This window comes from Pinus tabuliformis, chromosome 7, assembly GCF_031772625.1.
Source record: "Pinus tabuliformis cultivar Carrire ecotype Pingquan chromosome 7, CPIR1, whole genome shotgun sequence".
Lineage (NCBI taxonomy): Eukaryota > Viridiplantae > Streptophyta > Pinopsida > Pinales > Pinaceae > Pinus > Pinus tabuliformis.
This window is the reverse complement of record NC_142293.1, coordinates 1,633,864,485-1,633,891,022: the sequence shown is the minus strand read 5'-3', so window position 1 is coordinate 1,633,891,022 and position 26,538 is coordinate 1,633,864,485. Positions and strand designations below refer to the sequence as shown.

General features: G+C 38.6%; 1 protein-coding gene across 3 annotated transcripts in view; it reads left to right on the top strand.

Annotated features, from left to right (window-relative positions):
* The window catches only part of LOC149254515 (protein TONSOKU-like), a 138,918-nt gene that overhangs the window by 29,790 nt on the left and 82,590 nt on the right, over positions 1-26,538 (top strand). For all 3 annotated transcript variants that reach the window (XM_089460193.1, XM_089460195.1, XM_089460194.1), the window contains 3 exons: positions 18,644-18,744; positions 18,900-19,023; positions 21,461-21,573. In XM_089460193.1, the coding sequence (XP_089316319.1) occupies positions 18,644-18,744; positions 18,900-19,023; positions 21,461-21,573 (338 nt within the window). The remainder of the gene's footprint in view (positions 1-18,643; positions 18,745-18,899; positions 19,024-21,460; positions 21,574-26,538) is intronic.

The window sequence follows — 26,538 nt, the reverse complement described above, 5'->3', positions numbered from 1 at the left end:
GATCAATGCAAGAACAAGACAAAACCTTGCAACAACCATTGCAACAAGATCGGGATGGGAAACCAGTTCCTTTGCAAGCACAAGTTCAAGGATATGAAAGGTTTCACCAACCACGTCAAGGGAAACTATAAGGACAACATTTGCGTTATATTGGACAACCTGAAGAGCATGGAATTTTTTTTCAACAATTGACATATCCAAGGCAGTCATATGATATCCCAGAGCAATTTTAGTTTTCTTCTACAAAGCAAGCAGGGATACCTCCAATGTATTCAATGCCTCAACTTCAACCGATTGTTTCATCGAGTATGCCATCTCTTACAAGAGGACATGATTAGATAGCACCTCAACCAAAAAGTTTTGATTTGCTTTCTCCTGCCCATTTGCATGGTTCGGGTCCTAGATCCTCACAAGGAGAGTCAATGCTGGGTTTGCCATCAAGTCTAAGTCTACCTTCAAGCATGCCTCATCACTTGAGCTCTTTTGAAGGTCCAAGAGGTTTTATGGAGAGGGGCTTGCAATTTGGTCAAACATTGCAGCAGTCATCAATTTCCAAACCAATGGACCACACAGACATTTTGGGAAATAAGAGGCCTGAACATTTTGACAATAAGCAAATTGAACAACATTTAACAGGACCTCGATTCCCAATGGGCCATTCCTCTGGTTTCCAGCCGCATGTTACCAAAATAAATGGTGGAACAAATAAGGGGCATATTGAAGGAATGCACGCTCCTTCATTTCCGCCAATAGTAGGTGAAGAAGGTGGCTTCCAGTCTATGCATCAAGAATCTAGCAGACAAGCTGCAGACAGGAAGGAATTTCAAGAGAATTGAAAAAAATGTAAGCTTGGTTCTAAATGTTTCCTATTCTTAGTTAGTGTCCGTGCAGTAGGAAGGAGTTTGAATCTTCAATCAACAAACATAGTGATCATATATGATCCTGATCCAAACCCAAAAATTGAAGAGCAGGTCAGAGTTATATACTTAGAAGCTATTGTAGAAACACAAGAAGAGAGGTGTATGACATTAAAGACTCTTCTAGATGTTGAAAAATCTTAGGGCATGCATATTAAAGTGATTCTTCTTTTCACATGATAACAATGTGTGAAGTCTTTAAACAATTTATCTTTACTTTATTATTAGCATGTGTTTGGTAACTTCATCAAACTACCATAAAAAACAAAAGGAGACAAGAACACAAAATTTGGCTCTTTGCTAGGGCCAAAACCTCTCCCTCTTGGAGAGGAAAACCCATGCGTAAATTCTTCTTATAGAGATTCCATTGACGAACACCAAGACCATGACCCTTGACACATTCTGCCTCTCCAAGACCAAGACATCAATCCCTTATTCTGCCAATGTTGAGATCATCATCATCACTGCTACCAGGCTTATGTCAACACCCTACTGTTGCATCTTCACTTGTTGTTCCTTTCGTTGAGATCATCATTGATGTATATTCACATCAATGTCACTGAGATCAAATTTGTGAGATCATCTTTTATACCACCATTCAGAGAGTTATATCGAGATCAAGACTCATGATCCTATAACTATCATAAGACTGTATATCACAGAGATCATTCCTTGATATCAATATATACAGTGATCATATGTTGTGTCTAACTTGAACGTTAATATCATTACAGATCTGAATGCCGAGATGGTATATGAAAAGATATTCTATATAGTGATGCTAAGAATGTAGCCCTACTTCACTGTTGTTCATTATGCCGAGACTGCTACAGGAATATCACCTAGATCCACTCCATCAATGATATGCCGAGACTGAAGTTATGCTTGGAGAGAATGCCAAGGTTACTAGAGGCAGATCCAAACCCTTATCCGAGGCTGCTTCTGAGATTGAATACCCTTCACTGTAATGCCGAGGTTGTCATGATTATGTCGAGAATGTATACCAAGACAATGACTGAGATAATAGATATATATATATATATATATATATATATATATATATATATATCTCTATATATATATATATATGTCGAGATTGTCATAGCAACTGTAGGATCACTATTGTTACTGTGGCTAGTTATTATGTCAATACTGTACCTCCGAAAGAGCAAAGATATCTTTATGTTGAGACTATCTATCCATCCGAGGTTCCTTCTGCTCTATCCAACCAAGATCTAGCTTGACTGCACCTTATACCCATTCGAGGTGTAGTAAAGCCCTTCACCGAAAAATGCCGGCAGCTCTGCTCCTTCTAGTATATGCGAAATTTCAGAGAGAATTTGCGAGTTCTGTCCATGGCAATTGCGGATACCCTAGACGGGTATTTATAGTAGTTTGTGCTCCTATTTGAGCCGACGTGTAGTTGTGAACCGACATGACTTTCATTGGAGCTGACATATCATTTAAACATATTTAATGCAATATTTGAAGTTGACAATCATGATCTCTATTTTGTTTTTCTTGTAGACTTCTTGATCATGCCAATGGAGGATTGTTCTTGGACTTGGAGGGCTGCTTTGACTTAAATACATTTTACATAGGCTCTTAAAGAGATCCTTTACACTTGACATGACTCTTTGACATAATAATAAAATCCTAAAGACATCAAGAAGAAGTCTTTTGACCTATGACACATCTTGCTCATGAAACCCATGTAGTAAGGCATACAAAAATAATTTATTCTCTTTTATTACATCATTTACAAAGATCATGTTATTATGAAGACTGAACCTAGTTACATTTTCTTCAACACTACATGACAAAGAGAGGTACCAAGAAGTTGTGCATTATGTTACTTCAATGTAGGAGGTAAGTCATTTAATGGCTAGAAGCAAAGAAGAACTAGAGTTGTTTGACCAGGTAGATGAGATGATGTGTTGAAATGTGTAACTAGGTTCGGTCTTCATAAATATGAAATGTACTTTTGATTCTTGTATATTGTAAAATAAAAGAAAAAATATTATTGTTATTTTTTTTAGCATGGGTTTCATGCTCAAGGTATTTTATTTAGAGGTCAAGCACCCATTGAGTGCTTCTAGGGTTTGTCCTAGGGTCAAGAAGTCAAAAGAGATTGTCATATGAAGAAGACCCCATCGGGCATATTGTAACTTGTAAAAAGAATTATTTTTGTATTTAAAAGTGTCAAAATACCCTCCAAGACCAAGTCGGCCTAGAAGCTAAGAAGTCAACCTTAATTAGGGCATTTCGTCCTCCTTGGAAGCCTATATATAGGAGGGAACTTGACCTCCTATGGACATCATTCATTCTCTCATCATCCAAGTGAAGGAGAAGAAGAAGAAGGCTAGCGAAGAAGGAAGAAGGACAAAGGACAAGTGTTTGGGTTATTTCTCTCTCTCTCACACGTGCAAATAAGGAAAGCTAGGGTTTTGCTATTGCAAGATCCAAGTTGAAGATATTGCAGGAAGAAGGTTAAATGAAGGTCTACTGGATCATCTACAAGCCCTAGAAGGAGGAGAAACTCAAGCGAAGCCTTGGAAGCCCTGAATCTGCTCACACATGTGGAAGCAACAATTTGCTCATTCATTCAGATGTTTGTGGTCCTATGTCTACAAAGTCTCTTAGAGGTCATCTATATCGTTACATTCATTGATGACCACTCAAGGAAAACTTGAATCTATTTGCTGAAATCCAAGGATGAAGTACTCATCAAATTTAAAGAATTCAAAGTTGAAGTAGAGAACCTTACAAAAAGAAGGATAAAGATACTAAGATCCGACAATGAAGGAGAATGCACATCAAAGGAACTCATAACTTTCTGTAAGGAGGCTAGGATTAAGAGGGAGCTGATAGTCCCATATAATCCTGAACAAAACAGAGTTGTTGAACGAAAGAATTGATCAATTGAGGAAAGTGCTAGAGCCATGTCACATGGTCAAGACTTGACAAAATTTTTGTGGTGGGTGAAGCAACAAAGATTGTTGTGTATATTCAAAATCGAAGCCCTCACAGACCATTAGACAACATGACCCCTGAGGAAGCATTCACTGGGAAGAAACCAATCGTGGAACATCTACACATATTTGGCTGTCCTTTCTATATTCACATTCCGAAGACTAAGGGAAAGAAGTTGGATCCTACAAGCATGAAGGGAATATTTGTTGGCTATAGTAATACTTCAAAGACATATAAGATCTACATAAAGGAAGGACACCAAATAGAAATAAGCTGAGATGTGATATTTGATGAAAGTATGGAATTCAAGAAATCAAAGAAAATTTAAATATTCAGATAAAAAATGGAGCAAGGGGAATCTAGGCCCAATGAGGGCTATCACTAGGCCCAATAGGGCTAGGAGAAGGCAGATCTGGGCTTAGGAGCCCCAAAACTTGAAACCCTTGTTTTGAAAAAACTATTTTGCTTTAGATCTTCAAGTTTATTGCAAAATCTTTAATGCTAGCTCTATAAAAATATTTTGGACAACCTCTTGCCCTCCAGGGCCTAGATCTGTCGCAAAACCCCAGATCTCCTTGAAAAAATTTCAGATCTGAAGATTTTCTTGGCTGATTTCTTAGATCTATTCCTGCAAACCTAACTTGCATGAAACAGGGAAATGAGTACGAGTTTTCGAAATGGGCACGGGTATGAAACGTGACCCCCCAAATTTTGGAAACGAGGAAACACGATATATATATATATATATATATAGATATATATATATCAATGTTTTTAAATCCGAAACTGGTGACCGGACCGGTCCACCTAATGAACCGGTTTACCTACCGAAACCGGTCTAACCGGCACTGGTTTGGTCTAAACGAACCGGTTTTAAAAAAATACATTAAATAATTAATTTTTAATGAAACAAAACTATTTTTAAGATGTAAAACCATGATTCCAAGCCAATAAAGACAAAATATGCAAAGTTTGCTCATTTATATACCATGTAAAGGTGAATACATCAAAATGGCACCGAGTGCAATACATATCATCAACAAAAATAGCAAAATACATAACAAATGAGGCTCTAAATGGCCTATAAAGTCCAAAAACATTGCTGCAAGCTATGAGGCCATTGGCCTACTACAAGTCTACAGTATACACATGATCAATCATCAAGTTCATTACCACTACTAGTAGTAGACACAAGATCATCATCAAGAGCTACATAGACATCATCTGGTTCAGAGTCTGAGGATGCCTCAGCCTGATCTGCAACCTCAGTATCAATGCCACCAATGACAATAGAAGTGGACCTAATGGAAGCACGAGTTTGTCGACCTGCATGACTAGTGCCTTCCATTGGTTCCTTGCCTTTCCTTGATGCCGCTATTGATCCTGGTTCTGATGCCACCACATAATCTGCTTCATCCCCCGCCAAAGCCATGTCGATATCAAAATCAGCCTCAAACACAGGTTCTTCAGTCTCCTCCACCCATTCTGATGTTGGATCAATATCGTCCAACACAATGGGATCTAGATTAGGAGTTTTTCTTATCATTTGGAGCTCTACTTGCATTTATTGTTTACCCCCAAACCATGAAATCCTGAAAACCATTAAGTCTGCTGAATTTTGAGTGAAATCTAAAATTCTAGTTTCTCCATATGAAATCCAATGAGGTCGAAACCACTCTCAAACATCCTGAGTCATTTCATGGTAATGTTAAAAATTTAAGTAAAAGGATGAAAATGAAAATTAAAGGAAATGTCACTTTTACTTTAAGAATTTAACATTACCATTAATTGCCAACATTGTTAGGGTTGAAACACCCTTAGTCCCCCCCCAAAACCCCTCAAACACAGTCAAAAACATGTTTTTTTAACTTTATGGTGGTTGTGCCTAAAACCGGCCGGTTTAGGACAAAACCTTTTGTCCTAAACCGGCCGATTTTCACCGGTTAGGGCCAAAAATCGGGCAAATGAAGGGTTTGACCGAGTTTTTAGGCCGGTTCGGACCGGCCAGCTAGCTAACCGGCGGGTTTGATTGGTTACCGGTTTTTCTGAGCGGTTTTTAAAACTATGATATATATATATATATATTATTATATATATATATATATATATATAGGACATTTAAGAAATTTTATGTGTAATCATAAAGCATACATGATACATTATAATTTATTAATTTTAAAGTTTAAACAATATGATTAAATTTACATCATATTTACTCATGAATGATCACATAATGAAAATAGTAATATTGGAGTATCCAATATCAACCTTATTATGTATCCAAATCTCAAAATCAGCTAAAATCGTCTGCCTCGAAGAGAAACGACTTGCTCAATTGTGTAATGAGGGAATGAGGCGAGAGTCTTTTTATAACTTGAGAGAGGCATCTAGAAGCATCCACAAGATATTTTATTCGTCCAATCAGAAATTAGAACCGAAAAAAGAAGAAGAAAAATCGCAATATGAATTGGAAACTCCGTTGTATGGCCTGGAAGCTTGTTTCCAGCCGTACTGGACACGTTTCCCTAGCGTGAAACTTGCCAGTACATTCGGAAACTCGTTTCCAGGCTGTACGGTGCGCGTTTCCGCATTTTCGTTTCGTTTCTTGGCTGAAACGACTTGGGGGCAACGTTTCCTGCAACATAGTTGCAAACAATCTTTGAGCTCAGGTCTTGCTCTCCAGGGTCTAGATCTGGCTAAGATCTGAAGATTTCCTTGGCCGATTTCTCAGATCTATTCCTGCACAAGTGAAGAGAAAAACCCAATACCCAATATGTACAAAAATAGAGAAAATCCCAAAAACCGAAGTGTTAAAATTCAAAATTATGTTATAAAATTTCAAATCTACACAAGTAAATAACAAATATATACAAATAATTTACAGATCTATTAGATTTGAGGAGTACGAGTCCAATTTTGCTACCAGATTTGATAATCTAGGGCTCTTAATAGCTAGATCTATATCAAATTTTCCACAAAATATATAAAACTTTTTGAAATTTTAGAGAGGTACTAGCCCAAAAACACCTTGCAGAAAAAAGATTAATCATTAGATAAGTCTTGGGGCTTTTATGAAATAGGCTTTTCAGAAAATATGTGTTGATAGTTGGCTAGTCCAATCGAGGACTATCCCCAAACGCTCAATGAGAACTTGAGAGATCTTCTTCAAACAGTAGATCAACCATCAAATCAAGTAGAGAAATAGAATAACAATAAAATTATGAAGAAATAGGGATACTTGCTACTTCAATCAAAATTAAAAATGTTACCCTAGATCCAACAAATTGAATAAGATACTTGTATTCATATTATTCTAAGAGAAATTAAAACAATGTTACCATAAGTTCATGAAGAGGAACACCACTACAAATTGAAATCCCAAATACTTCTGCATTTATTCCATAAAAGTTTACAAGAGATTCAAGAGCTAGTACACGATCAAAAGATCGGATGAAAAATAGACTGACACAGACCTCTAATTTATAGATAAATTCTCCAGTGGCTAGTTCGTTTGATCCTCGTCAAAGTAATCTCGACCGTTGAAAAAGATTCAATTATCTTTTAATCTCATCCGTAAAAATTATTTTTTTTGAGGAATTTCAAATTTATCATTTAATTCTTTTTTAATTAACTCCAAATAATATTTTTGAGTTAATTACTTCAAAAAATTGACTTTGACTTAACCACCAAAGCCCAAGGGTCCAAAATTTCTTAATTTTTTCAATATTCTCTTGGCCAGGGACCCCCAAAAATTAATTTCTTTAACACCCACGAATTTTACCTTGAGAGAATTTAATTCACATAGAACATAAACTTAATTAAATTTTTGGCTTAGGATTTTTAATTTAATTTGGCTAGAAAATATAATTATTTTTCCAACCCTCTAATACTTAGCCATGGTATCTAATTACGAGGGACCATGCACTAAATATTTTTTACATCAAGATTTTACATTTTAATACATAAAGGGGGAAAACCCGTTTGTTATAGACCCTAAAAAATACCCATTTTTGCGACACAAAATATAATCCAGTAGACCAAGTGACTTGTAATAAAATAATCTAACCAATTAGCTAGGATTATTCCCAAATCACTTTTACATAGACTTGATCTAAAACACTAGGACTCACCTAAGATCTTAGCGACAAAATCCACTCTAGCTTTGGGGTAAGAGTGGAGGGAAAAACTCTGCCAATCATTTGTGTCTAGAGACACAGATGAATCAGTGAGACAAAAAACCTCCTAAAATGGAGATCGTCACCAAAACCATAGGTTTACCTAGGCTGTTACATACAAACGCGGTCATACTGAGATTATTTACATTTTACATATGCAGAATGGGCTGACATATTCATAAAACTGTCGGCTGATGATGAAGTTTGAATGGCACGGACACTCGAACATGATGGATCCCTTTTGCAAAAAAAGGGGGTGTACTGCTATGGGGTCGTTGACACAGAGTGGTCAACAAGAGTGATAATTAGAATCGAAAATGGTGTTGAGGGAAAAGCTAAGCAACACCAAGATAACTGAATGAGACACAGTGGCATCATATTTCACTAGGATTCCACAGGTTCGAGATGAGCTTGGAGCTATTGGGGTAGTTGTGTTAGACAAGGCGCTTGTAAGGATAACCTTGAACGGGTTCACAAAATTGTGAGGTACCTTTGTGATAGGTGTTCTAGCACGAGAGAAACTACTTGATTGGAGTAGACTATCAGATGACAATAATGTGGACTAATCATTGTTTGTTGGACAACATAAGAGTGGAGATGATAAGAATCTTGCTCGTGCTAGTCAGATAATGAGGAACAAAGGTTTCAGTAGTAGGAGTGAGAATTCAACCTCACAACCAAAGAAGAAGAAGGACATGACTAAGTTCAAGTGTTTTGCCTATCATAAGACAGGACACTATGTTTAGTGTCCAAAAAGGAACAAGGGTGGAAAGGGCACACAATCAACTTTGGTTGCATTGACAGAAGCTTAGGAAGAGTTTGCGAGGAAGTTTGAAATTGAGTTCACACTTGTTTGCTACCTTTCCTTAGGAACCTTACTAGTTGGTGCATGCTTGCTAGATAGTGGAGCCACATGGCATATGATAGGGACATGAGATCTATTTGACAACTTGATTGAGTGGGACTCATAACTGCATGTAAGAGTTTGGTATTGATTCCAAACATGTAGTGAAGTGGGTTGGCTTGGTGATATTCCAACATGAGTTAGGAGGCAGGTTGGAAGTAAAGGAGGTGCTATGGGTGCCAAAACTTGGGTGGAGTGTGCTCTCAGTCTCTATGATAGAGAAGAATGGGTTCTATATAGCATTCTAAGATGGATATGAACTAATTAGGCCCATGGGATCTAGCTTTGATGAGAGCGACATCACTGGCGTTAGAGAGAGAAACCTGTATAGGCTTTAAGGGTTAACTTATTTTAGCAATGGAAAGAAGTAGATCAGTGAACAAAGAACAATGAGCAGGAAGTTCCGAAGGTCGAGCAACACAGAGGAAGTCAACCTTTAGATTGAGGTGGGGAGGAATAGTGGGTAGATTCCTCCAAGTTTGTCAAGAAGGTCTCTTTGTATGAGATGACCTTACAAGATGTTCAGAAGCAGGGGATTTCTAGGAACCAAACTGAGGGATGCGAGACTCCAAGGATGTTTTCAGAGTAGACGACAGGGAAGGCTTCCATTTCAGAGGGGAGTACATGGCAATAGATGTAGTTCCATGACCAAAGCTAGTTCTAGGGGGAAGAAGTACCTCTCTCGCTAAGAGGGAGTGGTGATATTTGTAGCTCGAGCAGGTGCTTCTTAGCTTGCCTAAGGGTCTAGGCATGCAAAAATTCGCCCACAAATCTCCTTATAACACTTGCTCAAGTGTGAGCAAGTTGCTTTTGTAACTTAGCCTAAGTTTTGATATAAGAAAATCGCATAATTATTATGTTGGCTAATTGAGATAAAGTTAACTTAGGAAAAATAAAGTAAATTACTTCAGTGATTATATTTTAATCTAAGCCCTTGTTCTCAAGTGAGACAAGATCTAATCTCGGTCATCAATCACTTCCATTCTGGTGTGTTGGGTCCAAGAAAGTTGTAGGTGAGATGTAGTATTGGAGATCTAGATCAGCTAAGTAGATCAATGAATGATCTAAGGCCTCATCTACTGGATCATATCCAAAGCATTGTGTATCTGTTCTCAATTGGGCCATTATCCTAGGATGGAAGCCCAAGTAAGTTTGGAATTTTAATGAAGAACTATTGATTAGGTAGAATCTGTTTGTCATCGTGATTGAAATTTTACTTCCACTAATTAAGTTAATAATCTAGCTGTGCTTTCATTAAGAAGATCTGCAATCTCCTGGGTTAATGAATTGTGTTGATTTGGGGCAGCATCGGATGTGCTCTAGCCATGAAATTTTGGTGGAGAGGTTGGGTCACATGAGATCTCCAATACCCAGAAAGGGTTTGGGCAGATTCTAAATAGTTCAAGAGTTATTAAAATAATTAAAATATTAATGTGAATTAATATGAAACTGTGTTAGAATGGTCTAAAAGACATGGATCAAGCCAGATCTAATCTTAGCCGTTGATTAGGGACTTAATCTCGACCGTTGATATGTGAACGAGAAAAGTATAAGAGGAGGCTTGATGGTCACTTGGAGAACACACCAGAGTGATCAGTCATTCTATTTTCTAGAGTGGGGTTTGCTAAGAGAGATAGAATCAGTGATTGGAGTTATTGAGTACAGAGAGACAAAGAGGTAGAGATAGCGCCGGAAGAGCAGCAAGTATCCAGAGAGACTGATGCAGTAGTAGCCAGGGCTCACGCAGAGGCAGCCGGGAGCTATGCAGAGCCTCAGAGAGGCTAGCATTGCTGACACAGAGGGCCAAAAGGCTGACACAAGGCCTCATAAGGCTGACACAGACTCATTCAGGGTGACGCAGGGTCAGCGTTGGGTAGAGAGGGGTTGATGCAGTCCAGAAAGGGCTGACGTTGGGGTTTCTGGGGCAGATTGGAGCTGAGGAGCTTCCGGAAGGATTATCTGGGGTTTCAGCGGGGAAGTTTGTCTCAAACTGAAAGGTATTACTGCCAAGGAAATTCTCTGTTGGGTAGGCCGGATTTGGCACCTAGATTGCACTCTGATATTGCTTAATAAGAAAACCCTCAGATAGCTGCACCGGTTTTCCTGCATTGGGTTTTTCCGGGGACACTGGTCCAAAAATAACGTTGTCATTTGGTGTGATTGTTTTTGTTTCTTTCAGTTGTTGATCTGTAATATATTGAGCACGCACTAGTGTTTATTTTCAGTATTTACATTGTAAATAACTTGTTAAGTAACGGAACAAGTAGGTAGGAATAAATCAGATAAAGTGCATGGAGGGTTTTTAATTGGTAGACTTAGAAACTCCAACAAATTGTTGGGTACTAAGTTCAAGGAAAAATTAACACATGCCTAACTTATCTCTTTTCTTCTCATCTTCTCATCTTTGGTTTACAACATTACAAAGCCATCATATAATTCATGATTCACAAGTAGGATTTAATCCTTCACTATCATGCCAAACTGCTCAATATATATATATATAGTTCAGTCTTATTGTCATTATTAGCAGTTGTGCAGAGTTTGATAAAGCCTGCAAGCTTGATATGAACTTTTGAATTTCTAATTTTGTATGCAATGTAGATTCTAGAAAAAGGGAAATCATTGTTTCTAAAAAGGCTAGAGAAAGAGCCCAAATTGACTTTATTGTCAGATAAACTTTTCTGAGTTGGTCACACCTCACAATATGTTGATTGTTATTTTGTTTAGCCAGCATGAGAGGTGTTTTGGAATCTCTTTTCTTTAGGGGAATGTCTCTACAAGGAAACTTTTATGCTGGTCTGATTCAAGAGGTGGACTGGCAGCGAGTTGTCTGCTTTTGCAAAAGAGCACAAAGGCCTATCTAAAGCAGTAAAATAAGTCATCCAAACCTACAAACCAACTCAGCTGGAAAACATGTGGAGTTTCTGAAAAAATTGAGTGTTGTCTTGCCTTTTTCAACAGGCTACCAGGCCTAATCAGATCTACAGGAGCAAGTATACAATGGAATGTGAGATCAGTTTGTTGTTGGGTTGGGAATTGTGATTCTGAATGCAGTTTGTAGCAGTGGAGTTATCACATGTTCAGCTTCCAAACTCACACCACTACCATCATTGTGTGGAAGGAAATCTATGGGAGACTGTCACTTGGTATTCTTTATGATACAATCAATCGCTTGGGTAATGTATGATTTGAACAGTTTATGCTTTTTGTTCTAGCACATTGAATCTATTAGATGCTTATTGGTTAAATGTTTTGCAGTCTTGTGGCTAGTTATGTGCACTGATTTTGAATAATATTCAGCTGAGGTGCACATTCAATTCATTTGTCTTCATTAAGCAACTTTTACCATAGTCTTATGGTTCTTATCACAACCTTTCTTGACTTTATTTAAATTCTATCATTGCTCTTGACTGTTTATGGACAGCTCGAGAATGATTCCTTGTGTGCTAGTCTTGCTGGATTTCTTTGCAGATTAGTTGTTTTGATGGCAGCCCACACCACTCCCTTGGGACACCCCCTGAGATTAAAAAAGCACTAGTTTGAATGGAGAGTCTTTCAACCATGCCTAGGGTTGGTTTGTCTGTAGTTTTTAGGAAAATCTGCCAGTAACAACATCTAAGTTATGCAGTTGGATGATGGTATCTTCCTTCTATAGTGCGAGTATGGACTTGATCTTTTGAACAGTTTAAATTGGAAGATTTCAAGTGTTGCTCTTCTTTGCATTAGTGAGGAGTCAAATTGACTAAGTAATGTGATTCTCAGAATGTCGTTGCTACTTTGTATAGGAAAGTTGTTGGGAGCCTTATTTACTTTACTCATAATAGCCTAATATTGCCTCTGGTGTTAGATTGGTCTTGAATTTCTGGAAGAATGGAAGGATAGCCTTATGAAGGCAATGAGTTAGCCAAGCAGATTGTATGGTATGTCAAAGGTGCATATCAATTTAACATTAAGTGTTTCAAGAAAAATACAGATTAGTCAGCTGGATATTCAAAATCTGATTGGGTTGGTGATTTGGATGATTGCAAGGTGAGTTATGGTTATGTTTCTTGTTGGATTTGGTCTGATTCTTTGGTTGTGAAAAAGGCAATACATTGTTGCCTTATCTGCCATTGCGGTAGACTGATTAACATGACAACCTAAGTAAATAAGGAAACAATTAAAGTTTAAACCTGCCCACATAACCTATAATCAGTGATGGTATACTAATTAAGATGACATTTAATGTAACCGGGCAATTTATTTATTTAGTGTATGGAACTTATCAATGCATTTGATTCCTAATAAGAATGCATGTCTCGATGATTGTGATAAAGAGTGAAAGGCTAATGCATTTTTGCAATCCAGAAATACTATACTAGATTGGCTAAAAATGTTTGACTTGACTAAGAAGGGCTCCAACCAAGACAAAACAGGATCAATGATAATTTGTGTGAGAGTTATGTGAATAACCATGGAGGACAAATACCTCACCCCTTCCTAATGATGGCATTGTTACTGCTCAAACTAGCAGGGGTCCTATGAGGGGATTCTATAGAGCAACTACTAAGTCAAGGGGCAACAATGGAGCGATAGCCCACTATCACCTCAGCTAAAGCTCCCTGCTCTTTACGGACTTTCACCAATGGGAGGAGTCCTAGTATGAGAGGAATCACAAGAATAGATGGATCAATGATAAGACATGGGGTGATTCCAAAAGCCTATTCACAAGAGAGACTTAATTGAATAGCTTACTTTCTTGAGAGGCAAGGTGATAGCTCTCTAGTAAGGGCTAAGAGGATACTTGAGCCTAGGTTTAGAGGATACGCCTTGACAAGGGGCTTCCTAGACTTAAGGATCCTTATGGAGAAAAGGATTCTATGTAATCCTTGTGGAATTTGAGTTGTAGAGTTGCGGGACCACAAAGAACCCAAGTGGACCCAGACTAGGTCAAGGGTATGGAGTTGATCAATCACGGAGGGGCTTGACTTAATTAGGGAAGAGGAAAGGATCAAAGGACTAATTTTCTTTTGAAATTTGAATGTAATGATCCAAATGAGGACACTAACCCAAATCAACCTAGGGAGAGAAATGGTCCTTGAGCTAGGGCTTGCGATATCTCGGGATTCCACTGTCGGATTTGCTTCAAATTTGGAGGACCTCTTGAGCAAACTCCAACGTAGTAGTGGACCAATTTTCAAGGTGTTTGGATGGCTACAAAAGATTTTACTTGATGCCCTAGGAGACCTTCCAGGGTTAGGCCTAGAATTGGGAGCGGTGAAGAAAAGAAAGATGAATGTGAGCACCAAGAGGATGCGAGGATCAATGCCGTGCTTAAGGGGCTTAATGGAGTCAAGATACACCTAGATTGAGAAATTTTGAGAGCTAAGGAGCTGCAATTAACCATTGCTAGCCTATTTAAGGGCAACAACTAGGTAATTGGAGATTTACACTTCAAATTTGCCAAAGAGATGAAGTTTCAAGGCTTAAAACCTATTAGGTGCTTCTAGGAACATTCACCCATTCTCTTCAAGTGCAATGCATGCATTAAATTACTAAGGTTCCCAGAAGAATTTCACATTTACTTTAACCCATACAAGAATAATGATAACCATAACATGTAGTAAACCAGTAAAATAACAAGAATAGCATCAAAATTAGACTAACTTGAGAGAGAGAGAGTATATTCATTCATCAACTCCACATTAGAAAGAAGCTCCAAAGACAATAGCGAAAGTCCAAACATCATAGTGCATCAAGAAGGCTTCAAAAAGTTTACCTAGCAAAAGGTGCAGAAATATCTCAAGAGATACTAATCTAATCCAAGTGATGATGATGAAAATGAATCACCTCACTTCTATTTATACAATCACTAATGAGTTCTAATTTGGCCTAATTGAGCCCCAAATAATAAAATAATGTGCAATAATAACATCCCTTGGTGACAAGCCCACCAAGATAGCTCAATAACATAATAATAAGCCTCTCAAGAGGGTAGAATGATCAATAAAGTGAGTTATTGGGCCTTTGAGGAGGCCTAATGAAGTCCAGAGTGTGCCATGATGTGAGAATGGACCTCAAACATAGTGGACAAGGGGTTGGCCCCTTATTTTCCAAGCAAATCCCTGTGGTGCCCCCAAGTGGGTGTGAGGGGCACAAGGACATCCTCATGGGTCTCCAAGTGGATCAAAAATACCTGTAAACTATTTGTAAGGGCTAGGATGATGTCATAAGCCTCATCTGGACCCTAGATCATCTGCCAAGTGTATGGTGCAAGTGTGGAGCGGCTGGGCATGGTGAACCAAGTGCATCATCCTCATCCAAAAGGTGGAACACGAGTAATCAATGAGTGGTGTTGGGGATCCATGAAGTACTCTCTACTATGGTGGAGGCCCATGGCTCTCAATGCTCACCCTACAAGTGCCAATGTGGCCCTCTGGAGGGCTAGGACCCTGTATAGGGAGACCAAGCCCCAAATGGAGACCCACTTTGCAATCCTGCATAAGATCCAATGCGTCCCTTGTCCTCCAATACAACAAATCATTAGAATAATCAAGTAAAAGAGCTTACAAGTCATGGAATCAATGGGGCATTTCATGGTGGCATGCCCTTCCATAGCGGGCTTTGGCATGTACAAGTGTCTCCAAGCTCAATAGGGGGTTAATCAAGGACCCTATTAGGTGGTTTCAACCTCTAAAGGGGGTGACATGTCCATGGTACATCCCTCAAGTGGTAGGTGGCACATAATAAAGTAATGGAACAGAGTGGGGATCAGGGGAATCATCTAGACCACATGTCATGGTACATGGGTAGCTATAATAAGGGAAGCCCACACTTGGGTATATAAGTGTAGGAGGGAGAAAATCGTGGTACATGAGTTACCCTGACCTTTTTTTTTTACCATTCTTCATATGCCTTTTGCCTTTGATCGATTATTCTTCATAATTGCTTGGGGCTCCAGGGGATGAGAGCATGTTGTGATAATATATAGCAGTGGATACCTGCTTAAGGTGGGCAAATTCATCGCCCACCAAGGGTTGGTACAATCATGTGTTCCTTAATGATGGAGGGGGCTAATGTAGGGCCCATAGGAACCAATGTGATGGCCATAGATAAGGGGTAGAGATCATGTTTGGCTTTTTCCCACGTGCTAAATTTGTATGTCCGACCACCTTCTGCATTTTGTGGTACATTTACTGTTGAGAGTGGCCGAATTATGCCTTTTTTTAGCTGCATCAAACTTAGGGTTATCGTTCTAGGCCTGACCCAAGGTGTGGGCAAGGGTAGGGGAGGGTAACCCTATGTGGACCCAATGGACATATGTGGACTTGAATGGGAAAAGAGATGAATGGGGCTAAAATGAGTGGAAGGGGGCGATGTATATGGTGTCAAGAAGTGGGGCCATGCAACCAAAATCGAGATTTGCCATGTAGTGCCAACCCTCAAGCTAATGGCTAGTAAAGGAGATCCCACGGGACTAGGGTACACGGTTAACCATGAAATTGGGCATTGGAGACAAGAGTACAAACCTAGCCCACTCTTCCTGTTAAATCCCCCCACCAATCCATGCCCAAAAGTCCCATAACAAGTAAGGAAAATTACTCAACTATTCCAATGAAAAGGCATACCTTTGGGGTTAGGAGGCCCACCTTTGAACATACAATCATAATGGATGGGCGAGGGACCACTTGGCTGGCTCAGGTGTTAGAGATAGTAGTACATCGAGCTAGGACCATATAGGAGAAAATTTTTCTCCTACATACACTACTCACAAGTGGTGGGTAACATGCCTTATTGCTCAATTAGATGGGAACATGTTGTCTCCATGCCTATGATCGTTGTTGAGTCTTGTTCCATCCCACTTTTCCTCAAGAGGGTGTCAAATTTGTCTCACTCGCCCATCGAGTTTGGGGTTATGTGAATTGGGTGGTGGGTCAAGAATAGTATTGGTACCTAACCTATTTCTTGTTTAAGGCCATTGCCATGTCTAGTTCCTCTAGATGAGCTCAAAAATTGTTTGTGCCATGTGGGTGTTCCAGTTCTTTATGCATCAGTGGGACTGCCTTTCCCCATTTAGATATTCTCTTGATGCACCTGGTCAGCTACTACCTACTAGCCATGAGTTGGGCAAGATCATCCGGGATGATGTTTACAGGTAGTACACACAGATCACTTGGAGAGATCCAATAGACAGGTTACGCCCAAAGATGGAACTTTAAGCAGATCATTTCTTGGAGTGGAGAAGTTGTCTTGTTCAACTTTCATACACCCCCTTCATTATATGCATGCTCTCAGCATCGTCCCTATACCAGTTTAGAGTGGGTTCCCATAGCTCTCGGGCAGAGATAGATGACTAGATTGGCCAATCAGAAAGGATCTACTAGTTGTGCCATCTATGGGAGGTTGAGATTGAGAGGCATTTCATCTTCTATTGTTCTCTCTGCCATGAGATCTGTGGGTGGTCTCATTTCCATTTATGGTATAGATGGGCACTTTCCAGTTTCTTTAGGGTCCTTAATCAACGTTGATTGGCTCTTTACATGCAGGAGGCCCTTACACTTTGGTTGCACACTCTTCAGCCACCCATTAGGTCAGTTCTTTGCAAGAGGATTGCGTCTTTCTTCCCATTGCTCCCATTTACCAGGGGAACCAAGAGATATATTACTAATAGTGTAGTCTCTATCTCAAGATCTCTGTGAGCTTGTGAGACTGTCACCACCTCAGTGATCCCATTGACACAACCAGTTCAGAACCCACATTAGCTACTAGGAAAGGCCTCCAATACTCCAGAGGCTGGTAAAATGGTCCAAACCACATCAGAGTACACAGCCCAGAGTTTCTTCTAATTTCTGTTTCAGATAGCATTATATTTGGAGCTTCCTCGATTCGGCCTCAGATGTTAGGGGATTGGATACTACCAGGGTCTGATTGGTTGTCACTCTTTCTATTCCAGATTCTGGTTGCATCTCTCCCAGATCTGTTCTCAGATCTGAGAGTGCTGTTTAGATCTTAGATTAGGGTTTTACGTCATTTTATTCCTTTTATCTGAACTTTTTGCCTATTTAGGAGATGATCTGATTCCATGCTCCCAGAGTCCCACCTCATATGGCTGCATGTACACTCAATAGTACCATTGACCTACTTCTATGGTCATCTGTTGGACATTAACAAAAATTATCTTATCTTACCTTGCTTTTTGTGTCTGGGCTTGCAATAAACAATTTTTACTTCTTTTATTTGCACTGGCAGATATCTGCTGCAATAGGTTATGAAACTAGACATTTGAGGTGCAAGCGCAATACTGACTGTTGCGAAGGCACTACCATTGATGGATGAAATGATTTCATGTAATGCTGATGCTGGTATTTCAATTGCGGTGAACCAAATAGAAGTTCTGTAACCTGAGTTCAATCAGACAGGTCACAGTATTGCAATTAGAAGATGTTTTCTAAAAATTATCAGTTTTTTCATATAAAAGAAATTAGTTGGTCGATGTGGTTGAGCTTATTATTTTAGTTCAAATTTCCAATTAATTGTTTATTGAATTACTATTACATTTACCATTTCATGCAAAATATAAATTCTAATATGAATTTGCATTATTTGCTGGAAGGTACTTTTGTAGTGTGCTTCACTATTATGCATCTGGAAATTCTTTGCTTACCATTTATAAGAATGCCTTTTTCATTTTGTAGGATGGATTCCAATAACATTGGCGGAACGCTATTTAGTTTGTTGCAAGCGATGCGATCGAACTCCCAATCCAAAGCTCTTGAATAAATTGTATAACATGAAGGTACCTTGGTTTCAAAAGTTTGGATACGAGTCATTATCTGTGTCAACTTTCCTGAATTTTAATTTTGATTAGTTTGAAACGTGTTTTACATTAATGCTTATTTTACTGCATATTTCAGTTGATGTACTTTTGGTTTTAACTTTCTTGAATTGCAGTGTCCAGATGATGTAGTTGTGGCATCTGACTGTGAGTTGGATCGGTGGTCTGTGTTGCCTTTGCTTAAGGCAATTGGTGAAGATTGGATATTTTCAGTTTTGGATTTATCGCATAATGATCTAGGTTTGTACCCTCTAAATTCACTAATCATGAATATGAAATAATGTATCTATACAATGTAGAATCTAGATATATCTACAGTAGAATGTATCTTCTTGTTTCATATTCATGTATAGAGGATGTACATTTGAGTGTTACCTACAAATGTGTCTTATGGAATAAGAAACTGCTTGTATTATAGATTGTAAGTTTAGGAATGGATCAACAATTCATTCTTTCCATTTTTAAGAGAATGGAAGCATTACAATTATAAATGATAATCTTTTCATGATCTTTCAGTTTATAGATTTCAATTGATGGGCTCTCAAAACAGTTGTCTTAACTTTCGAATATTTTATACATTTGCAAATAATTGACAACATGGATCATATAAAGTTACATGTTCCCAAGTGTCAGAAATTATTATTATTATTATCATTATTATCCACTTTTAAGGTCACAGCCAAGCCAGACACTACATTGTTGTATGAGATCCCCTTGTTTGTGGGACAAGGGACCCACTTCTGTGCAGTGATTTGACCACTAAGTCCTACCAAGGCATACATACTCTACCTCGCTTTGGTTTTGAAGTTTGTGACATCTTAGGAGGAAACACATGCTTTTAACCATTAGACCCACTCAAGCTGTATGAAATCACAGGAAATGAGGGAAATGCTATGAAACAGTTCTTAAAGTGGGAATTTAGTTTTCCAAGTAAAATCTATCTAGATTCTAGTGTCATCTATCAATCAAATTTATAATATAATTCATCCTAGACCCTATAACTTAAAAATCAACCCTCTAATGCAAAATCGCACATCTGAAATTTTGAATCTGACTTCTGCAGTAACTACTGGGCAGAATGAAGTTCTCTGTAACAGTTTTTGCACATTTCGTGATGGCTTTTAAACACAGTTTCTAGGTTTGCAAATCAGCCTTGTATTACATGAAGTAGTACTTTAAACAGAAATCAACAGCCAAATGGACTTATATATGAAGTCAGAGTCTCTTAATGGAAGGCCATACCCCATAACTCAAAATCAACCCTCTGCAATGGAGAAGGAGACTCGTAGTACACTCTATAAAACATTTGCAATAACTTTTAGATAAAATATCAAATTCAAGGCTCAACAACAGCTGTTGAAGACAATTTAATTGTTGCTTTGTTTTGAAGTTAAGGAAAATTTTGCTGGAAGGAACTAGTCCTAAAAGAGCCAACTAATGAATGAAGTTTTTTTCTGGAAGGTTTAATCCTTTACTTGAAGGTTTGGTCTTGAAAGAAATATCGTTCCTTGAAAAAAGGATTGGTCTGGAGGGGTGTTTGTCTTGATAAAATCTGTTAAGATGTATGATGTATCTCAAATAAATCCTTACTAGTGTTAAGCTTGCCTTTTAAGGTAAACCTTTGAGAATAAGTTTCTCAAAGAGCAGATGGATAAGGACTTGTGCCTCCCAATAGATACCTTGATTAGTCCTATCTATTGAAGGATTTTTACTTCAAGATTTTCACTTCAAAGAAAAGGTTCTAAAAGGTTTACCAGGTCTTGGTTGCATCAATGAACCCTAGAGAAGTTAGATAAGGTCCTTTGTTGGTCTTATTGGATGGGTTTACCACATTTTCTGGAAACAGTTAGGAAATTATCTTTTTGGAGATTGCAAGAAATTGTTGAGCAATGGTCTTTGGTTTTGAAGTGTTTTAGGAATGGTTTCCAAGGTGCAGAAGCATTTCAAAAACCAAAAACACGTTTTAAGCCTTCTTATTTGGTCCTCTCGATATTTTTTAGAACTTTGGTTTCATGTTTGCTAATACTGAATTAAGGTAACAATGGGTTATCTACATGTGGGTTTGCCATACGTTAGTGACAATAAGTAGGATCTAGAAAAAGTACATGAAGGTCCCAAGTTTATATATGGTAAGCTGATACTCTTGGATCATAGGAGTTATATTGTGTACGGAGACATGATACCCAATTACCTCCTACCAAGACTGTGTGCAAGCGATTTAGAGATCATTACAAGACATTTAACATTGTGAAAAGCATGAGAGATGTTATTGTCTTTAGTTAGTTCACTATATGTGTGTTTGGATAAGATTGTTAATTAATGCAAAGGAGAATGTCTCAACAAAGTAGGAAGTTAGGTAATCATAGAGAACTTTGGCATTGCGCAAGAATTGTAGCAGGGTGACAAGAGAAGCACCTTACTACTGAAAATTTATTATGAAGATCTTTTTGCAAACTTGAGCAATGAGTTAGATTTTATCAAATACTACCTTGGAATTAAATTTACTTTTTTTTTTTGGTAATCGATTTTTAATTAAAATTATCACATGAGATAGAAATCAATGTGCTTTCCTTTGTTATATTATATACAATTCTATGGATTTTATTATTTTATTGTCTTTTGAAGTCATTTAGATATGCTCATTGCTAAGAAAGCAAAATTGTTGTTGTGTGATCAGATTCTCTTGTTGGATTTGATATACAAGAAATGATTGCAACGTCGAAAAGAAAGGATCTTGGTTTGACATTGGATCTGCATAATAATCAGCTCCAGTCAGCTTGTCTTCTTAAGGTTTTTGTACATTATAGAAGAGCTTTACTCTTGATTACTTGTAACTTTCTATTTCATGTTTCTCAAGGACAAGCTACTTCATTCTAAATTTTTTTCTATATATGATTGAATATAAGTTTTCATATTTGAAATTGAAAAATGTTATTGCTATTTATCTCTAAAAATTCAAAGATGTATATACTAATCTACATATAATGAATAACAATAAAAATCAAAAGATTTTTTATAATAAATAAATGTAAATGTAACACTTGTAAACTAAAAGTGTGAAAATGGAAATAATTTTTATATTGAAAATAATCTTCATTAAAATAAAATTTAGAGTAAGTAGAATCTTATCTATTGATCTAAAATTGGCCCAACTATTTAAGTTATGAATCTACTTCAATGGTAATAGAAGGCAAATATAATGACATAAAAAATATGATCAATAGCACAATGGTGCTATAAATGTTAATTTGGTAGCTTAGGGATAAATTCCCTTCATTTGACAAAATTCCTCATGTAGAGAGACTCAAAATTGCCACTGGAAGCACTCAATTTGGTTAAGGAAAAATGTATTTTTGATTAGAAAACCCACAACACCACAAATATCCAAGTCACCTAGAAGCAAAATTATACCTCCTCCAATGCCTTTAAATGCAAGTCAAGGAGCCTCATTTGGAGATAGATATCACATAAAGCATCTCTCTCTCCTCCTCTTGGGTTCGATACATCTGAAATATTGCAAGATTTTTCACGTGTGCGAGGAGGAGGAAGGACATTGCAAGAGGCTGAAAATTTGATTTGACCAGCGTTGACCTTGATTTGAGGGGCCGATTTTGACTTCTATTTTTTGGGAGTATTTCTATCTTGCTAGGCCACATTACTTGGCATAAGAACTGAGGCATTTTGGGCACTTTGACCTACATTAACCGTAGGCTTCATTGCAAACTTTGACCGCAGTGTATCTCTCTCATTGACTACGTTTGATTGCTCAAATTGGGATTGTTTTGACCTCTGCTTGACCAACATTGAAGGCCGAGTTTGTGGACTGTTGATTGAGCTCTTGGAGGACTATTTTGACCATTGAATTTGATTGGTTAGGGCACATTTTGACTACTGTTGACTTGGACATAAATTGCAGACTTTGACAGCTGACCAAAATTGACTTTTGAGGCTCATCATTGGTTGGATATTGGTTTGTCTATTTGGATAGTCAAAGGTTGACTTTGACTCATTATTGAATTGGATCATTGTACTCTCTGCTGAACATTTTATGACAATCTAATAAGAAGAAGAATTTGAAAGGGTTTCCCCCTTGTGGGTTTTTCCCTGGTCTTTGACCAATCTTGGTGTCTCTTGTCATTGCTTTTGATTGTCTCTTATTGCTCATTGTCATTTACTGTTCTATCTACAATTGCTATTGTTTATTGGAAGATTAAATTGATTGCTAATTGAAGTTAAGAATTGGGCTAAAGTAATTGTAACAACATAGAATAGTGGAAAATTAACATGGTATCAGAGCTAAGGTGAAGAGCAAAGCCCAAAGAGACAAGAGACAAGAGAAATCATATTTGAAAGAATCAAAAGGAGCCTGTTTGATTTGGACAAGATGACTACCTCTTTCTTCAAGGACAATAAGAAGTTGGGTGTTTCATCAAACTTTGCTGCATGGAAGATTAGGTTAGAAGTTACATTGGACGACAACGATGTTTTTGAATATGTACAAGGGACATTCCTGAGCCTTTGGAGAATGTTCCCGCTGCGACCAAGTCCAAGTACAAGAAAGGTGAGATCAAGCAAAGAAAATTAATATTGATGGTTTTCAGGATCATTTACTTGTTTATGTGGGTAACTTGAAGAAGTCCAAGGACATGTTTGATGATCACTCTTCAAGGTCTTCCTTGTTGATTTGGGGTAGCATCGGAGCCACGAAATTTGGTGGAAAGGTTGGGGCACATGAGATCTCCAATACCCAGAAAGGGTTTGGGCAAATTCTAAACAAATTAGGAGATATTAAAATAATTAATATTTTTAATGGAGTCCCTAAGTTTAAACTTAGGGAAAATAAAATATTAATGAGTATTAATATGAATCTGTGTTAGAGTGGTCCAAAAGACATGGATCAAGCCAGATCTAATCTTAGCTGTTGATTAGGGACTTAATCTCGGTCATTGAATCGTCAACAGGAAAAGTATAAGAGGAGGCTTGAGGGTCACTTGGAGAGCACACTAGATGATTAGTCATTCTATTCTCTAGAGCGAGGTTTGCTAAGAGAGATAAAATCAGTGATCAAGAGAGAAGCTGAGGGGGCATTGAGTACAGAGGAACATAGAAGGCATAGATTGTGCCGGGAGAGTAGCGCAACAACCAAGGAGGGTGACATAGAGCCAGCAAGGGCTCACGTAGGGCCATGTAGAGGCAGCCAAGTGCTGCGTAGAGCACCAGAGGGGCCAGTGTAGCTGATGCAGAGGCTACCAGAGCTGACGCAGGGCCTCCTGGGGCTGACGCAAGCCTAGAAAGGCTGACACAGGGCTAGCGTGAGACAGAGAGGGGCTGACGCAGTCCAGATTGGGCAGACACTGGGGTTGTAGGAGCAGTTTTGTGCTAAGGAGCTGCCGGAAGGATTTTCTGGGGTTTCAACCAGGAGATTTCTCTCAAACTGTGAGGCATAGCTGCAAAGGAAATTCTTTGTTGGTAGGCCAGTTACGACACCCAGATTATACTTTGATATTGCTTAATAAGAAAACCCTCAGATCGCTGCACCAATTTTCTTGCATTGGGTTTTTCCGGGGACATTGGTCCAAAAATATGGTGTGATGTGGTGTGTTTGTTCTTGTTTCTTTTAGTTGCTGATCTGTAATATGTTGAGCATGCACTGGTGTTTATTTTCAGTATAATTTGTAAATAACTTGTTAAAGAAAATTAACAAGTAGGTAGGAATAAATCAGGAAAAGTGCATGAAGGGTTTCTAAATTAAGTAAACTTAGAAACTTCAACATGGTATCAGAGCGTGATTGTAGATCACAGGACTAAGAGGCATTAGCCGAGCGGAGCAATAGTAGTAGAAGACAACTGTACCGAGTGACATAAGCTGTTTCTAGGAGTGCAAAAGCCAACTAGAGCCACACAAAAGAAGCCGGGAACTGCGCAAAACCTTAGAGAGGCCAGCGTTGTTGACGCAAAGGGCCGGAGGGCTGACACAGAGCCAGTGTGAGGCAGAGAAGGGCTAACACATTTCACAGAGAGGCAGTTGCTGAGGTCTAGAAGGCTGCAGGAATATTGTAGAGTGGAGCTGGTGAGGTACTGTAGTTAGAACAGTACCTGACAGAGTAGGGCCAGAGGAGTTGTTACTGGGGGTTTCTAGCCGACGAACCTAGATCAGTAGTGCAGTTGCACAAGACGATCAGAGTAGGGGGCATCTCGACAAGCGACAGAAGGATTTCCAGGAGGGAAATTAGGACTCAGAGGGAGTCCAAAAGAGAACTTCCAGATGGGAAGTAGAGACTTAGAGGAGTCGAACAGAGAACTTCCAGGAGGGAAGTAGAGGAGCGTCATGGCACTTCATGGGGTAAGGGACTAGGATAAACTAGATGGAGCATCGAACTTTGCAGTGTGGAAGGCCAAAATCTTATCAGTGCTTGACAGGAAACGTGTCAAGAACTTCGCCTTGAAGGTTATAACTATTCCAGTCGACCCTAGGCGATGGAGAGGTCCAAGTGCATTATCCTTGACAGGGTCAAGGATCATGTGGTACCACATATAGCCGAGAAGGAAACGACAATTGAGATGTGGGAGGCTCTCAAGAACCTCTATCAGCATACTTCTGTGCAGAGAAGAATGCTGCTCGAGAGCTAGATGAGGTTGTATCAGATGGAGAAGGGTCAAATGATTGACTCCTTCCTTGGAGGACTGAATGAGATCCGCGATCAGTTGACTGCAATGTTCCACCAAGTCTCCGGGACGGGGAGACGCGGGTGCGGGGAGACGCACAAAGGGGTCGTGTGGGAGAACCCTGAAATTTTAGGGAAATTTAGGGGAGACGGGGAGACGTCGAGGTATATATAATATAATTTTTAATTATATATATTATAAATTTATATATATGTATATAATTTTGAAATTTTCATGTTCATATTCATTGTTCAATAGTGCTAATTCATCAAGATTCAATACCATAAGATTCAATAATAAAATCCAATATGAAATTCAAATATTCAAATACAGTGTACATTGATCCATATCATTCATCATTCATCAATCATCATTCTATAATTTACATTGAATCATTGATTTAAAAATTAAATTGAAAAATCGAAAATTCTGAATTCATCATTCATCATTCTATTCTTGCCTTAGGACCGAAGTTGCAGAGATCTGCTCCTTGTCTCAGGGATGAACTGAGGTCCGTAGGCTGTAGCAGACCTTTTCCCAGCGCTGAGACTGAGGTCCGATAAGAGTATGACAACAGTTCCAAAGTGAAAATACTGCTCCAAAAAACAAACCAGAAATTATGACCAGAAAAGCGCAAGACTTGTGACCAGAGAAGCCAACGAAACCACCTCAGAGATAGCAAAAAATCCACGAAATTACTTCACAAAATCACCTCAGAAACGAGTTTTTCTTGTTTGAATTCGGTAGTCAAATGAAAGAGGCCCAGCTTCAATATATTCAAGATTACGCTGAATCGTTGATATTTTGCCGCCTGCCGCCTGCGTGGAGCAAGAGGGAGGATGCTACTGCAAGTTTGCAACGACTACTAACTTATTCGGTAGTCAAATGAAGAGGCCTAGCTTCAATATATTCAAGATTACGCTAAATCGTTGATATGTTGCCGCCAGCCGGTGGCGTGGAGCAAGAGGGAGGATGCCACTGCAAGTTTGCAACGACTGCTAAGTGCTAACAGCAAGCCGCTGCGTGGAGAAGAGTGGAGGATGCGCTGAAGCTTTGTGGGCACAGCGAGAGCAGATGGAAGAAAAAAAA